Source organism: Daphnia carinata, chromosome 2 (genome assembly GCF_022539665.2).
Source record: "Daphnia carinata strain CSIRO-1 chromosome 2, CSIRO_AGI_Dcar_HiC_V3, whole genome shotgun sequence".
Lineage (NCBI taxonomy): Eukaryota > Metazoa > Arthropoda > Branchiopoda > Diplostraca > Daphniidae > Daphnia > Daphnia carinata.
In genome coordinates this window covers 5,452,708-5,470,329 of record NC_081332.1, presented here as the reverse complement: position 1 = coordinate 5,470,329, position 17,622 = coordinate 5,452,708, and the positions used below count along the sequence as shown (strand labels likewise).

Here is a 17,622-nt window from a genome sequence, read left to right as displayed (position 1 = left end):
TTTTTCGTTGGTCGTGTGATGGATGGATATATTTTTTTAAAGGTAAGGGCTCGTAACGTACTATGTTAGAACTTTAGACGATGCGTGGATGCTGGAACGGCAAACACAAGCGGGCAGTGATTGTACATACCCCCCTAACTCGAGAATCTCAGTTGGAGGTCCGTGTCCCGTCATTGTCAAATGCCAAGTAAAACTCTATTTTTATCGAGTGTGTTACATAGCCGAACGGTAGACGCAAGATCCTTTCAAATTTTGATTTTGAAAACACTGCCCTTCGTATTCTATAGCCCTCTACGTTTAAAACATAAAAAAAAAGATCCATTTTCAACATTAGATGCGCGTGAATGATTTCGTTCATTGACGCTTTACTATTCATCGAGGGGTCGATTAAAGAATGAATCAAATAAAAGAAACACATTGACGATGGCTGCGTGATGCTGAGATTATACCGCTAGGGGACATAGTAATTCTTTTATAATTTTTTTTGTCGTTCGAATGATACACGAAAGACTGTTTTTTTGTCCTTGGGTATGGCACGCGCACGCAATTGTTTTCCGGCACTGCAGCCGCCTTATTGTACAGTGGGAAATTGCATTTTATCCTAGCAACAGACGTGGCTGTGGATGAGGAAAAGAAAACGGTGTGTGTGAATGACGAGTCAGAATGTAATGATAGTGGCCGTCATTCATTGAATGGGAATAAAAAAATCACAAGTAATGAAAGTATTTTTTTTATAGTATACGCGTATTCATCTGTCGATGCGCTCGGCTAGTTTCGATCATTGACTTTCGTTTTTTATGGATGTCCATTACTGCATGTCATCCTCGTTCTTACGTCTATACAATTAAGTTTGTTATCATCGTCTAGCAACACGTGAAACATTTTCTGACGATGTTCTTACTACAGTTGTAGAGAACCTCACCATTGTCTTATATTTTTAGAATTTTAAGCTGTCGTTATTTAAATCGGCATTTTAACAAAAGTGAATCTGTCAATTTTCCAGAACTGGAGCATCTGGCAAAGCTTGACAGTTGCCCATACGTCAGATTCAGTTTCTGTCTGCTGGCGTTGCCTTCAAAATACAATGACTACGTGGACAGTATTCATTCTCTTTTTTCTCTTTTCCTTTTTAGAATTGGGAAGGTATTCTGTGGATGCCGAAAAATATGACGACAACGATGAGGTAATTCAATTTTACATGCAAGATCTACGACAAGCATTTCCCATTAACGATTGAAACCGCGAAACTTGGTTACCTTCTCGTATGTGTGGTCTGTGACATCAAGCGGAACTTTAATTCAAATTTTTTTGTTTCCATAGGTCAAGCTGTACGTTAACAAAGTTGGCCCATACAACAACCCCCATGAAACCTACCACTACTACAGTTTACCTGTCTGTATTCCAGAAAAGGTAACTTCATATTAGGCACTGTTATTTTGACGATCAAAAACTGCCAATGGTTTTCAATAGATTGAGCACCGCAGTTTGTCTTTGGGAGAGGTACTGGATGGAGACCGTATGGCAAAATCATTGTATAAGTTGAAATTCAAAATGGACCTTGAAAAGAAAACACTTTGCACCTTGAACCTGAAGAAAAAAGAACTAGAAAAGCTTTCTGAAGCCATTGAGGATCAGTATTATTTTGAATTTGTGGTAGATGATTTGCCACTAAGAAATTTTGTGGGACATTTGGAAGAGGGACGCCTTTTCCCTCACACTCACAAAATCATGGTCTGGACGCAATACGATTTTGTCTTTGAATACAACGACCGGCAAATCATTAGTGCCAATGTCTCTGTCAGCGAAGGCGTCGAGTTGCCTGAGACGCCTGAAGACGATCTGGAAATAACTCATACGTATAGCGCCAAATGGGTCCCTACCAGCGTTAAGTATGAGGACAGGCTGGATCGTTTTAAAGCTCGCAAATTCTTCCCAATCACTTTGGAAATTCATTGGCTCTCCGTCATGAATTCTATGGTATTGGCTTTCTTACTCATCAGCTTCGTGGCCGTCATCTTGATGCGCATCGTGAAAAAAGATTTCGCACGGTACAGTGAAGATCCCGCAGGTATTTGTGTTGCATTATGTAAACAACGTAGAAGCTAAAATGCCATTTCTTTTGTCCTTATAAAACAGGAGATGTAGACGAGTACGGCTGGAAAATCATCCACTCTGACGTCTTCCGCTTTCCGCAGCGGAAAATGCTGTTTTGCGCTATATTGGGCGTAGGCTCACAGTTGCTCTGCATGGCAACCATCATCATCGTTCTGGCATTGGCCGGTCAGTTTAGCGTGCATCGCCACGGGGCCGTCAATGTAGCCTCCTGCTTCCTCTATGCCCTGACGTCCATCGTCAGTGGCTTCGTGGCCTGTCGGTTTTTCAAACAAATGGGCGAAGGATTCCGATGGGTCCAATGTGTTCATCTAACGTCGTGCCTTTTCGCTGTCCCATTCTTCGTCCTTTGGGGCATTCAAAACACAGTGGCCTGGATGTACCATTCTACTCAAGCACTGCCCTTCACCACTGTCGTCCTCATGATGATGGTCTGGCTCTTTATCGGTACGTAATTCATTTATATCTTTCTTTATGAAATGATTGATGAATTGTTTTTCTGTTGCCCAGGTTACCCATTAACTGTTTTGGGCGGGATTTTTGGCAAGAATGCTGCGGGTGATTTTGATGCGCCCTGCCGTGCCAAAAACATACCAAGGGAGATACCATACACACCGTGGTACCGTTCGTGGATAATGCACTATCTGGTTGGTGGATTCCTGCCGTTTAGTGCCATCTCAGTGGAGTTGTATTACGTCTTTGCCACCCTTTGGAGTCGGGAGCCGTACACTCTCTACGGCATTCTGGGTTTGACGTTCATTATCGTCCTCTGCGTGACAGCGACAGTGTCCATCGCGCTGACGTATTTCCAACTGGCCATCGAAGATCACGAATGGTGGTGGAGATCCATTTTTGCTGCGGGATCTACCAGCGTTTTCATCTTCTTGTACGCGGCGTTTTATTATTTCCGGCGTTCCAACATGTCGGGCTTCTTTCAAACTGTCGAATTCTTTTCATCCATTTTTATCACTTGTTATGCCTTTTTCTTGGCACTCGGTACGGTTGCTTTCTTTGCATCGCTCAAATTTGTGCGATATATTTATGGTAGTATTAAAATGGACTGAGTTTAACTTGATGTTCCATTACCGGTGGTCTCCTCATTATTTTGGTATCCATCTGTTCTAGTTGGGAATCTGTTATCAAACGCACGTGGAAGTTTGCAAATGATTGTTTACTCATTCGTGCTGCTGCATGTTAATTATCCTCACCATATCGTTTATTCTATTGTGTTGGTGAGCCCAATCTCGATGCTAATTAAAGTAATTTGTTTGTTTGCCAATTTTGATTGAAATTCATTTCAAAACCTGAAATGTCCAGTTCTCATCGGATTCGATGTCACGGGCAATGTATCCATCTTTTAGAGACGTAAGTTGTCTCTTGTTGGTGGATATTATATGTATGGACCATCATTACTTTTTTCCTGAGATATTTACGTAAGTATCAACAGTTTGCCATCATTTTCTGGTGCCCTGAAAGGTTTGATGTAGAGATACCCATCGTTTATGCTTCCAAAGTGCTGAACGTCTCGCTGGTCATTGGTCAAAGACCAGACGGGTACCATACGTGGGAATTAATTATTCTAAAGAAATGGCTGGCATCGGTGGTCCAGAGAATCGATGCGTCGTTTGATTGATGAACCAATCTATACATTTACACATTTGCCCCCCCTCGTTGAAGGTTATCCCGAACGATCAGTTAACGGAGAACATTCCTACGTAATGTCTGCGTATGCTATTTTTCTGTCTGTAACATAAGCAAAAAAAAAATTAATAAACCAATTGCATCAACATAATCAGTAGAGATGAGCTCAATTACATTATGTGAGTAGTTGTATGATGGACCGTCTTATTAGATAAATGCAACAACAACACACACAAAAAAACAGGATAGTCAACGCCGACAAAAAAGGAATATCAGATATTCAGTACTTTTTTACACCATCAATCATTTGCAAGTCCAGGAGAGTTGCATCAATTCGATTATAGTCTCCGCGTTCCAATTCAGTGCTATGTATATACGTGGGCTGTATGTAATGTACAGATTGTCAATAAAACAAGAGACTCCATCACAATTCGCGTGTTACATTTATGGTATACAACACGGTTGAACAAATAGACAGGAGAGAAAGTGGGGAAAAGAATAAAAGCAGAATCCTATTCCCGGCTTGGAATAAATCAAAAAAAGGGAATGGAAACCAATCACGATGAGTTTGTTTTACATCATCAGTTACTGTTTATACTGTACATGTTATATACATGAGAAACTCTCTTCATGCTGGAGATTCATCTTCTTTCCCTTTTTTTTATGTATTGCCATGGCAAATAGAGTTCGTATCGATCGTTCACGCTGAAGCGAATCCAATTTTTTTTAGGTGCTGTACACGCACAAATGATGAAAACAATAACCCCATTGTAACAACGTTCAGGTAAAATAATAAAACGTCAACAATCATTTTGAGAATTCGCAGGATTGTTAATGATTCCAAAATGCTCGCAGTACCAGCGTTCCAGTTGACGTGAAAAATGGTCCGTGTCCCAAATTACATGACGCAAGGGGACAATAAGGGCGTGGTAAACGAAATCTTAGATCAACTTAATTGGTTGTGTAACTGACATCAAGTGAAAAATGGTCAGGAAAAATCTCCACCCATAAAACACTTTGCCTCCAACAAACTTCTTTATTCTTTTCCCTTCATCTCTCAAATCCTGTCTGTTTTTTTTATTTTTTTCATTGGATCGCGTGATGGTAACAGAAACCCGTCGTTCTACTTTCCTGGTTCAACAGCTCGACGTAATTGCAGAACACGAACGACAAGGCACGACGAATTGCCTTAGGGCCCTGTTAGCTTTACGTCTTCCTAGATCTAAAAACGAATTCGTTCCCACGTTGTTTGATTCTTGGTTTTTCTAAATTGTTGCATATAGAATTTTGAATCCTGCTGAAAAATACACAGGGAAAGTGTCCTATAGAAATGCTTATTTTGTCCAGGATACGATCAGTTTAACGACGACAGGAAGAGAAGAGTCGCAGTTAGTGATTGTAGAATGACTGTCCACCGACTGACGATAAATTTGGACGCCGATGAAAATGCTGCCGTCCGGTCGTTTGAGCGTAGGAACACAGCATCACTGGCGTTGAAAGCGACTTCCTCGTTGCTGCGTTGGAAATGTAGAAGACGATACGAATTTATTAGGTGCTATTTACATGCAAATGCCTTGTTTTACATACCAGTAATTCAAGTCGCAGCAACTGACGCATACCTAAACGAAAACCATCAACAAATAAAGCAAGAAAAGAAGAGAAAATTAAATGTGCTCGGGTTTCGCAAAGTGTCTAAAACGAAACCGACAGTGTCATTGACACGAACGATATGGCGGTTGAATTTATGCACATTGCGTGTGTATAGCAATTACGGGAGAAGTTGGATCTATATACGAACCGTCTGGTTGGTTGATTTATCTTGACGACAACCGACTTGTGACGAACATGTTTCCGTTGTGGCACATTGTTTCGTCACGATGAGCGTCTGCCCTCGTTCGTCCATCACGTGGAACGTGTAACACATCGTCAAATCGGTGGAGTAATCATCTGCATAATTTTCAAATAGCAAGTTTCGATCACAAAGCGTAAAAACTTAAAAAGACTTAACGTTTATGTAACATACCTACTGGGCAAGGAGTTTCAATAGCGAATCGGTTGCATATCTCGTTGCTGGACACGTTAATGCAATAGTAGCAGGCCATCATATCTGCAATTGATAAACGAATTTGAAATTAACAACAATCAAATAAACTTTAAACGTATTCTATCAAAATAAATGAGGTAATACCGTATTGTCTACAGGTTGCCCAGAATTTCGATTAGAAATCAATTCAATTAAGTTTTCATTTGAATTTCCCGGTACATAGGTAGAGTGCGTTACTAATTTGCATGAGGATATGTTCGTGTGTGATTAAAGTTTGAATCAACTGCACTGCATGACATCGTCCTCATCACTAAAAGCTTTTCGAAAGTAGCTGAACGGTGAAATGTTTTTTTTTTTTGGTTTACGTCGAAGAGAAAGGTTTTCGCAATATCCGTTGCGCTTTTGTTTTTTAACACTCCCGGATCTTCTTCGGTACTTCCACTCCTTAGAGTATAGTTTTATATACAGCGTACGAGATATAGTACTTAGAGGAGCAGCAAAAAGGTTGATCCATCTCTTTTGCTGGGCCAAAACAATCGTTGCTTACAAGAGCCCCAGATGTTATCCACATGTCAGTAAAGAAATGGAAAACCCTAAAAACTTTTTTATTTTTTCGATTGATCGATTGGAAAAGAGATCGTGATCTTTTGTCCACTGCCCTTTTATTTCAGCCTTTTACCAAACTTTGTTTTTCGCTATTTCATGTTACTTCGTTTATTGTTTCACTTTAGTGAAACCTTTATTTACATGGCCAATCTTCTTTCGATGGGCAATCGATGGAAAGGCCAATTTTTGAAATTTATTTACCTTATTTTTTTTTAAATCGAGGCTATTGCGAATGCCTTTCAAAATTTCAATATAAACAAGAACAAATCTCGTTGGGGATCCTGTTAGACGTTGACAAACCACCAGCCTTTCATTTCGTTTAGTCCCTGCCTTAAACCCTGTCTGGTTATAAGCTGGCGGTATATGTAACAACAGTTAGTAAATTATTCAACGTCAGATTCCATATGAAAATTTATCAACCAAGCGAGGCACGAAGATTATAAACAGTCTATTAATTTTCTTTCGTCGGACCATCCCCTTACATACGTTTGGGTATCCAGCCGAGCGTGATTATAGGCGATTGAATCACGAACCATCAGATCCCGGTCAGTAACGCCCCTTTCTCTGGCTTTTGGATAGAAAAAAAATAATAAAAACGAGGGTAGGACTCGTCTAGCTGTTTGTACAAGAGCGTTGACTTCTATTGATCGTGTTGACGGGCCCAACTGTGCGGATCATCGGGTTCTGTCTCCATATACCCATAAGCACACTGAGTACACATATACAGTCTGATGATACTTTCAAAGCACACGACTGTGAGTACACACACAAATCCAAGTTCTTGATGATGTACGCATTAGCAAGGATTGTTTCTAGACTGACAAATGTCGGTCTAAAAGCTAACGGAGCTATTTCCTGGTGAGCTGTGTAAATCCATCAACATCTTGACTTTGATCCTAGGGAAAAAAAAAGTAGGAAAGAGTCCCTAAAGTGGCTCGCCAAGGATGATCTACCCACTAACCTATACGTCAAAGTAAAAAAAAACTACACACGTAGAGCGCTGCTGTTGAGAACGAAATCATTCATCTCGCATAGAGTTCAAGAGCTATAGATGGATCTGGTCACGTACGACTGTTGATCAGCTCGGAGGAAAACCATTTAAATGAGAAGACATTTAACGTTTGAAAATGTATAAGCTGTTAAGAAATTGCGATGATAACCGACTGTGAATTTCAGAGAATTAACTTTTCTTATTGTTGCGACTTTTTTTTTAGCTACTTAGTCGAGAGATTACATTCCCAACGAGACTCGTACGTAATTGCGTGCATTTTCTTTTCTCAAAGTTGGAGAAACTTTTCTGCAGATTGTACACGTTTCAGTGAATATGCCAACATGTTCCAAGATCATTCTAATGTTCAACCGTCTTTTTTTAAGTTTGAAATAAGTTTGCAAAGTTGTACATGTCTGGTGAGCTCAAGCTTTTATGGAAATACAAAGAACAAGCTTTTTTTTTTTTGGATAAAGCCTGAACGAAAAAGAAAGGGGAAAAAAACTTGGAGAAAGAAAGAGAAAAAGAAGAAAAAAAAAAGAGGGGAAATAGGAAGTAGACCTCGCCAATCAGACGCCGCTGTTGTCGCCCAAGTGTGAAAGAGCGAGAGATGACAAAAAATCGATGTGCTATACAGTAGTCCGGCCATATCTACACTTGAAACTGAAAAAAAAAGAAAATATGGAAGTTTTTCCCCAATTCATAAAAAGAGCTTTGATGATGGCTTCCGTTGGGTCGAGATCTGACCATATAGAACGAGAAATATAAAACTGAATTATTTGATTGGGACGCTGTTTTCAATAAAGCAACGAGGAAAAGGATGGGCCTGTTCTAAGCGGATCGAAAAGCAAGATGCCAGATAATGATTGCTCTGCTATTTTTTAAAGAATCTTGGGTCTAATGGTGATTGGTAAGACGATATCTACAGAGTAGACATGCAAGTCGACCATCAGCGCAAATTTTCTTTCAAGTTTTTATGTGTAGTCTTATTACTTCATTGAGGTAAGTGCCGAGTTTCGCATTATTATCGATCGACATCAACTTACCTTTATTCTCATCATTTTTTTTTTACACGAGTATGTTGTTAGCTTGTTCTCCACTTTCCTCTTTCAAAATTAATTCGTTCCCACTTTCTAACACACCAGCCTAAACACTATAGCAATAGCTGTCACTTTCATACGCCCGAGAGTTCAGAGAGTGTATCCCATCCAATTGATCCATCAAACCGATTAATTAGTCGTTGCCTGATTGACCGCCTGTCACGATATTGCAAGCCTTCATGTAACACATTTATAAACATAACATACAAAACAAGAGTACGTACTACCACATGCGATAAGAAGATTGATCTGTTGTTCTACATAATACGTATCAACCCAATGATTTCCTTTATGCGTTCAAAATGCCCGGTAATAATCAGAATGTTTGCACCCCCAACGCATTTATGCTATACTTAACAACTGATTTATTCATTCTAAATTCCAGCCGTTCGTTATAAATTTCGGATTCGCTCCGCCGAGTTGATAAGGTGTTTCGTATAAGGCTTTTTCATCCACACGAATATTTTAAGAGCTATATGTTTACGCGTAGACATTTTTATCGCGCATATCCATTTCGAAATCGTGGGCGATGTTCCGCATCCCATCATCTCTTTCTTGTCACGTGACGTCGTTTACTCTCCTTCTTTGAATATCGTACTTTTTTTTGCAACCAAGTGGATGTTCGTACTGATTTCATAAATAAGGAATGCAGAGAAACACATTTCAAATCATTTTTAAAAGCCTTTTGACGTTGCTGACGGACTCCATTTTTTTGTGGCGACTTCTTCGTTACGCATTAGACAATTACCAACATCCATAAGCTCTTTGATATCTATTCAAACGATTTCAAAGGGAACCCTGCATTACTTGCTACCGAGACTCGATGATGCGTAATCACGAACTCGTCACGTCGTTGGATAATTTCCCACCCCTTCGCTTATGTAAGTATGTTATAACCAGCGGTAGTTTATGTGACCAATGTATTTTACTCACCGTCCGTAGAAGGATCGATGTCGAAATGATGATGCCCGGCATTATCCACTTCCATTAGCATCGATTGCTGGGAATAAACACCAGACGTAGTGGCCAAAGTGGCCAATGTACTGACCATTATCAACGATATTGTCCAGTGATCCATGATGTGCTGAGCCCCCTTCCGGCCAGTATTTTATATCCTTCTAAATCCAACAAACGGAGGGGTAATAAGAACACACAGAGAATTTGTAGAGTGCCTCCCAATCCGTGGATGAACTCAATTGATTCACATCGCCAAATGTTACTGCAGTTGGTGCAATATAAACGAGTCAAAAACAATGGCACAGTGTTGCAAAGTTCTCAAGAAATGGAAAGCAGTTGTGACTGTGTTGCCATTCACCAACCAACTGACTATAGGATAGTATCTCTTGCCTCGTTTTTGTGTAGACGTCGGTGTGTGGTTTCCATGCGCGATGCTCCAATGTGAACTGGAGAGACCCCCCAATGTTTCGTTTCTCCCATCATCCATCTTTTCTTTTCTCCTTCCAATTTTTCTGCGGCCAGACGTATAACATTGAAACCATCACGCGCAAACGCGCCATGCTATCTTTTATCGAAAAATAAATAAAAAATTCCCTTTTGTTGCCCTCCCGCTCTTGTGGTCCAACGAATCTAATCTCCGTTTGTTGTATAAAAAAAACTTCTTTTTGTGTGTTTGCTAGGCCTATATAATAGACTCGTATTCTTTATTTTCAATACTGTACATACTCATCTTTTTGGGACCCCAGCACGCGAGTTCTTGGTCGTCTTAGAATTACAAAAATATCGACAATGTGGGGCTTTTCTTCTAGAAGCCCATCGCGTGAGAAATGGAGATGAGCACCAATCAGTCAAGGCGACGTAATCTCATTTTCTTCGGTTGTAAAAAAAAAAACGTGCAGTCTATGCGTGAGGGCGATTCACTTGATCCATTTTTTTCTCGGTTGCAGAAGACGTACTGTTTCAACGGATAATAATCTTTAAATATTATAGTTCAACACTTTCCTAAACTGGGGGAGATGGAAGCACAACAAAGTCAGGTTTATTTAGGAGCCAGACGTTGTTTTGTTTGGTTGCCAAATGTTTTCTTGCGTTGACTTCCATCGTATTTATTACATAGATTCTTCCTTCCACCACCGACGTAAAACGACGTGTGATTTCACGGCCGAGAAAATGGAAGGAAAAACGTAGAACGTGAGCCAAAAACAAAGCCAAAATTGGAATTGGATTGAAATCAACGATCGTTTTTGGATCTCTCAAATTTCCTAAGCGATTGCTGCGCTTACGTAATTGAAATCAATGGCTCGATAATCGGGCGGCCACTTCTAACGATTCCCCCCAGGGCGTTGGGGACTGTATCTCTTTGTCCAGCTCTTAGTGGATGCGCAGCTGTTTTGACTTCACCCGTCCCCGAAAGTGGCCGTCCTCACAAAAATAAAAAAAACTCAGACAGTTGTTGCATTCCATCAACTTCAATTAGTATCGATTTACGCATCGTCACGATCGCATTTCACCGGATTACAAAGTGCAGCACATCAGCCACCATACGAGAAATGGATGAAAGAGGAGTGTATGCATATCGAAAATCTAATTGAAACTGTCCGGTGAAAGCACAAACAGCTCGTGAGTCTGTTTTAATGTTTCTACTTCACGAACGTCCACGTTATCCTCCTAAATACCCGACGTGCTTTTCTTTATTCCAAGGCATCGCTATGTCCCTTCAAACTAATGAGAAATTGCTGCTTGCCATCCCGACCCCAAAAAAACTAACCTCCCGTCAGCTAGTCACGCTCATCCGAGTAGGGCATTTCGACGCACACATGTACGAAAACATCTGCTTGTCTCTCTTATTGTTGGAGAAGGCAATAATGGATTGAGTCATTCTCTTGAATACGTATACAAATAAATTAGCATTATATATGTACTCTCCTTATTCAAATGAATATTATGAAGCCTATTGTATTACTTTTTTTTGTGTTTCTTTTCATTCTTTGGGTTTCGGATTTTTGACGCTTAACTCACACACCCTTATTAGCCTATTACGTGGACTAATTCTAACACCCCAAAAAATTCAAAAGGAAACATGGCAAGGGTTTCGCCTCGTGCGACGTAAAAATTGACAAACGTAAGAATCACATTTTGTTTTGACGCATTGCTTTATGCAAAAAAAAAGAAAAGAAAACGAACAGCTAAAAGAATTATGTTTGTTATATTCGCCAACTGGCAGAAGTCTGAAGAGTGCATAGAAAAAAAAAATGGAAGGAAATGTTCCGGATGGATTGGGTTGAATAAAAGTCAATAATCCATCAGAATTTGGCCGCGTATCCCGGAAGGAAACGACTTGCCTTCTTAAAAAACTCGTCAACACTTTTTTGTGTGTGTGTGTGTGCAACATCAGCAATCTGCGAAAAAAATACAGTCAGGATTGCAGACCGAGTTTTTTTGTGGGTGGATCCTTTTTACTCATTATTGCTGACGATGGCCTAACGGATGTCTTATATTCTTATTTTCAACGCAAGGCAGCACTTTTCGGATTATTTCGCAATTCGGATTAGAAAATAATGGAAAGGACGTCTTAAACAGTCTGCCTATATCTCGTGCATTTCAACATGCTGGACCAAGACCGAAAAAAACTGCTCACTCATTAGTTTTCCCCCTCCATGTTTAATTGGCGAATTTGCATTAGGGAAAGGTTACGTATATTTCGTGAAAAACCAGATTTGTTCTTGAAGGCGCTGTAGTAATTAAGAATTGAGGCACAGTTTTTCATGCCCGTTGACTACAGATTGATTGAACGTTAAAAAAAAATGTTAGCGATTTTCGTATACGGCTAAATCGATGGCTGAAGATCTCCAAGAGTCCCACTTACGTGATCATTCAAGCCCTTGATTAATGAGTTTTCAATCGGTTTATAGTTTTCCAGGCTATTTCACGGAAGCATTCGTATTTATTTACCAATCGACGCATAAAGGTTATTATAACTCTTTAATGATTTAAATGTTACTTTAATGAAATTCTGTGTTAAGGTGGAATATTTACACCAAAAGTGGAATGAGGGATATTCGATTTTTGTACAGGGAAGTAATATGGCTGAAAGAAAAAACAAATGGGTTAATTCATTTCGTTTCTAAACTTAAGTTGATTTTACCATTCCCTTTTTTAGTTTTGTTGTTGTTTTCGAGCGGTTGATATGAATCATTTGCAAATTTTTCCCACTTTTAGTTTTCCCTTACTCCGTCTCCCTCCTCATTCGATTTCGAAATATCGTTGGCCTTGGACGGTTTTGCAATGGGCTCGTTAATCTCATCCCTTGAGAGGAAGCTTATGTAAAATGTTTTTCATTCCCTTTCTGTTTTGGATGTTCAGGACGATTCCGTTCTTACCCTACCTCCCTTCTTAGACTTTTCTTAATTTTGTTGTCCTTGAACGTTCATTTGTGTCTACTCATCCCTTGAAAGAATCTTATGTTAAATATTTTTTCATCCCCCTTCTCCGAATAGTTTCCAACTTTCTTGACTTGTTTCTTACCCTATCTCTTCGTAAAATGCTACCCCTACCCAAAGGCTGTACACGTGTCGACTTTTGTCAATTTTTTTTTATACTTGCATTTGAATATGGAAAATTGGCGCGAAAATTCGTGGGATTGCATAAACACAAAGCTGGCCAAAAGCCCGCTAAAAACACACACCTAAATTAGAAACACTTTAAACATCGAACGTGTGGTAAAAAACTATTTATTTACTTTATTAACTTCTTCCTAATTGATTTTCACATTTTTTTTTGGTTTGTCTGTGAAGAAGGGTAGACACAATGCGCCATTTACAGGCCGTCCATTTATATCTGCAACATCAAATTAGAAGATTTGCAGCTGCTCCACCAATTCGAGAGATCCAACGGTCCGTTATGGCCACATCTCCAGTTGGGGTAACATGTCAAGCCTTAAGAAAATCAGTCCATGTAATGGAAAGACATTCATTCTCTTCATCCTCAAAGAGAAAGAAAGAAAATTTCTGTAACTACGTAGACATGTAACAGACTGACAAGCCATTAAATCTACCATGTATTTTTCCGTGTCACGATGTCGGATTAGGCATCAGTCAAAAGCTTCCAGTTTTGCAAAGGTCGTTGTGACATTCACGACACGCTCATCTTTATGTACAACTTTAAGCCTCAATCTCTATGGATATCTATAGAGCTATTATTATTGCGGTTTTTTACCATAAAGTAAAAAATAGAAAGGTATCGTAGACTTGTAGCCATAATTATGCAAGTCACGCAAGGACTTGGATAATAGCTTCCCTGTCAATTTATATACACGGCGTGTGTGCGTAGAGTTTATGGTTGAGAAAGAGGCCCTCTGTGTTATTCTGATTTGATGTATTCTCGAAGAAACATGCATCAAAGTGTATAAAATACGAGCTGCCATTCTCTTTGTTTGTCTTTACTTTTTATTTCCTAGATGCAGTGGCTATTCTATCATCTCGTTGATTGCTCGTCCAGCTGTTTTGAGGAGGGCGCAACGCTATCTGAAACGGAAAACATAAAGTATACTAGTCACGAACTGTTCAGTCCAGATGTAATTCGGATTTTCAAACGTTTTCCTCATAAATGTTTTGGTAGCTCACGGTGCTTATTCGTGCATGATTCAATGTTACGCTTCATTATCTATGACTTCTTCTTTAATTTCGCTTTGTACCTGATTTTTGCATATGTTTATAAGAAAGTCTACGCGTATGAATTATCGAATTCTGTAGGGATACGTATTTACCTTGATCGATGTCGTGATTTTTTATTGTCTGCAGTCGAAACAAAGTCGAATGACACGCCGACAATGAACTGCTGTACCGCGTTTCTAGATAGTTTGCGATGCAAATGAGTTATATCGATTACAGTAGCCGTGTTCTCATCAATAACAATCGAGTGTCACGCTGCAACGTTCACCCTCACACATCTGTACCATCTACAGCCACTTGATACGTTCAAGTGGCTGTGAACTTGTACGTCGAAATGAATGGTCTGCGAATTGTTTTTGTCAGATTCGGAGTTTACGAACTTGCGAACGTTTGACGTTAGTCTTTCAGTTGAAGTGTCTAAACTTTAAATACGAAACAATCCTTTTGCTCTCCTTCTCCTTATTTATGCAAAATCTGTTTTTCTTTCTCGTGAAAAAAAGAATACTAGAAATGCTTTGTGTGAATAGAAAAGAAGAAAATATTTGTCTTTGGATATACGGATTGTGAAGTGAAAAGGTAAAATCAACATCAAAGCACGTAGCATGTCGCTGAAGTTCAGAATCGGCAAAGATTGAGCGATCGAAACAGAGTCGCTCAGAGTTCAAACGACAAGAGATGAAAAAAAGAAAGCTGAATGAAAAACAAAAACAAAACAATACTCAGCTATGAATTATTACATGTTTCTTAATTTTTCAACTAAACGGTGTACTCATTTTCAATTTTCATTTGGACAGGCGGATCGTCTCTCTCTGCTACCAGAACTATCAACTTTCACCTCTCGGCTCTTACAAAAAACCTAGGGAAAAAGAGCACATAGACGCAGAGAAGCGAACGCAAAGAGAACGCACCTAGAGTGATGAAAGAAGGTATTTCAAAGCTACGAATGAGTAATGATGGCAAATCAATCATTTTAGCTTTACCTAGAAGCCATTAATTTTACACTGAGGGCGTTTTTCGTGGGTTTGGATTTGCCCATTTTTTGGACAAGTAGCAGCAATCAGGCAAAGGAAAGAGATAGTTTTCGTTTCTTCATTTCCTAAATTTTGATTGACAACGGTTAAGAATTTCCTCGAGGCCTGTTTCAACGGCTGTCCTAGGAAACACCTTTCACGTTACTATTTACGAAACACCCTTACTGGTAGTACCATTCTGTTCAAGGTAACCGAAAAATAATGCTATTGGCATTGTCCAATTCAACACCTTGGATTACAGCACCTGGTTCAACGTTTGTCGCAGTAAATTAGACTAGTGGAATCAGATGCACAGCAATAAAAATTGCATTTTAATTATTGATGGCATTCGTGGTTCTGCAAATATATATATATATATACTGCGTATACATTATATCTGTATATAATATAATGTGTTGCTAAACGTAAAAAAAAAATATTTAAATACAACAAAGAATCGAACCTGTGAAAACAGAATGGCAGCCTCGAACCATACCGCACCGCCACCTACTTCTCTAGCATTATTATACGTAAGCTACCTTTTTAAATGGGTGACATCTAATGCTAAATTTGGTTGGGATGTGCGGTCCTGGCACAGTGTTTATCACCCACGCTTTGTAATCTGTAGTCCTCGGGTTCAAGTCCCGCCACCGCCAATTTCCGCCAAGCCCTCCCTTCCCTCTCCTCCCCCCTCTCCTCCCACCCACCCTCGTTCATTCAAGACTCGCAAGATTCTTCATCACATCGGATTCGCAAGATTCTGCATCTCATCGAATTACGCAAGATTCTACATCGCAATCATTCTCATCAATTACGTCGGACATCATCTACCTCAAGAAAGAAGACGAAGAAAGGAGAGCCATGCCTACTATGAAGGGGCTAAAAATGGCAGAAGAAAAACACACACACACACTACTCACTACACGTATACAGACGTTTCACATCGATCTGTAGTACCGTTCACTACACGTTGAAGATCGACCCACAAACTTAGAGGTAGAGAAGAGGTAATCGTAGCTCGTAGGTTGTTCGTAAGCCTCCCCATGGCCACTAGGTTCAGTCTAGGATAAGTTTTTGTCTTCTTTACTTAGCACCAGTCAGCATACCTACAGTCGTGCAGCGAGCAGGTCAGTAAGAAGGCAGGCTAGACTAGACCATTAAGGCGTACCGCAGTAGACTGTTCCAGTCTGTGCTCTATAAACCCCTCTGTCGACACAGATGTACGTGTAATGCTACGAAACTTGCTGAAACCTGCTTACTGAAGCTGACAATGTCTTCACATTGTTTCCATTCGTGAAAAAAGGAACACTATTCGTGGACTAAACGTATGTTGGTGAACTTGGATTGCTGTTGATTATCATTCGAGACGTTAAGTATTGCTTCATTCGTGTAGTCTTACTACACGGTTTGTCCAGTTCAACACCCTGGATTCACCATCTGGTTCAACGTTTGTCGCAGTGTATTAGACTGGTGGAATCAGATGCACAGCAAGAGTACTATAACAGTTCCAAAGTCTATAATAATATAGAAAGATTTGTGCATCGTGAAGCGAGTGGATATGTGGCATCTGGTGGCTCCTGTTCCTATACGTATCTAGCGATTGGGGAAATAGACTGCCATATAGTTCTAAACTATCAGCTTTAAAGTACGTTTGTTATATTTCTCAAATAAGCAGCTTCGTTAACTATGGAATTTTTGTATTTTGATTTCACAGACAGATTCCCACTTGCTATATTCATATTATAGGTACGTTTAGAGGAGAGCCACTGGGGCCACATCACGAGAAGAACAATCAAAACAAATAGATCTAGTGACATCTGTCAGACGAGAAACATTTTTCTTATCTTAGAGATGAAGACCAATATTCTCGGCATGGTGGGAGGTATGTGTTCAGGATGGTAGGCATCATTGTACGTATAATCACGATACATTGGCTTGAAATAAGACACTGGAGTTCGATGATCGTGCTGGGGAGCGTGATTTTCACTAGGAATAGCTTGTCCTGAAACCGCAATCATCAGCACAGCTGTGATGAGGAACACCTGAAAAGAAATTGGTACATTGTGACTTAAAATACATCGAATGAAGATTGAGTCCAATACCTTCATCTTATGGGAATCTGGCGTGACACGGTCGACCAACACGATGGAATTGCAGCAAGGCACTGCTGATTTGAATGGTTTTCTAGCCTGTGTGAGCTCGCTCGTGTCAAAAGACTCCACCTTTTTTTTGCTTTCTCCTGCATATCATCCACCACTATTGGCCGACAAAGCGCGGAATTCCGAGTAACACTAGTGATTTATATTTACATTGCTAATTTACATATAATGCTATATGGCTTTGTTACAAGGAGTAGGAGTGAAAGTCTTCTTTACCCGGGCTGCTGTGCGAATGAACGTCTAACCGACTTTCACTTTGAACGATATGGGAGGCAACTTCGATGCGGAAATAATCCAGAAGCTCGAAATGGAGCAACAAGTAACAGTATCGGTAA

At 39.9% G+C, this 17,622-nt stretch overlaps 2 protein-coding genes and 1 long non-coding RNA gene across 4 annotated transcripts; 1 reads left to right on the top strand and 2 right to left on the bottom strand.

Moving 5' to 3' along the window:
* The first annotated feature begins 1,032 nt into the window (after positions 1-1,032).
* LOC130687093 (transmembrane 9 superfamily member 1-like) lies at positions 1,033-3,180 on the top strand. 2 transcript variants are annotated; one of them, XM_057510252.2, is made up of 5 exons: positions 1,033-1,183; positions 1,321-1,410; positions 1,471-2,068; positions 2,137-2,559; positions 2,623-3,180. In XM_057510252.2, the coding sequence occupies exons 1-5, from the start codon at positions 1,085-1,087 to the stop codon at positions 3,174-3,176; spliced, it is 1,764 nt and encodes a 587-aa protein (XP_057366235.1). In that variant the 5' UTR covers positions 1,033-1,084; the 3' UTR covers positions 3,177-3,180. The 2 variants fall into 2 exon arrangements, with proteins under 2 accessions (XP_057366235.1, XP_057366234.1); XM_057510251.2 differs by having other exon boundaries at positions 1,471-2,074; positions 2,140-2,559.
* A 925-nt stretch (positions 3,181-4,105) lies between these two features.
* LOC130687095 (ly6/PLAUR domain-containing protein 6B-like) lies at positions 4,106-9,800 on the bottom strand. The gene is made up of 5 exons (XM_057510254.2): positions 9,425-9,800; positions 5,777-5,860; positions 5,552-5,700; positions 5,341-5,372; positions 4,106-5,267 (listed from the first exon to the last, which is right to left on the bottom strand). Exons 1-5 carry the CDS (start codon positions 9,567-9,569, stop codon positions 5,108-5,110), a joined length of 570 nt encoding a protein of 189 aa, XP_057366237.1. The 5' UTR covers positions 9,570-9,800; the 3' UTR covers positions 4,106-5,107.
* Positions 9,801-16,808: 7,008 nt separating this feature from the next.
* Positions 16,809-17,379, bottom strand: LOC130687098 (uncharacterized). Its single transcript, XR_009000040.2, has 2 exons — positions 17,231-17,379; positions 16,809-17,170 (listed from the first exon to the last, which is right to left on the bottom strand). It is a non-coding gene; the product is annotated as an uncharacterized LOC130687098 (long non-coding RNA).
* Between the last annotated feature and the right edge of the window lie 243 nt (positions 17,380-17,622).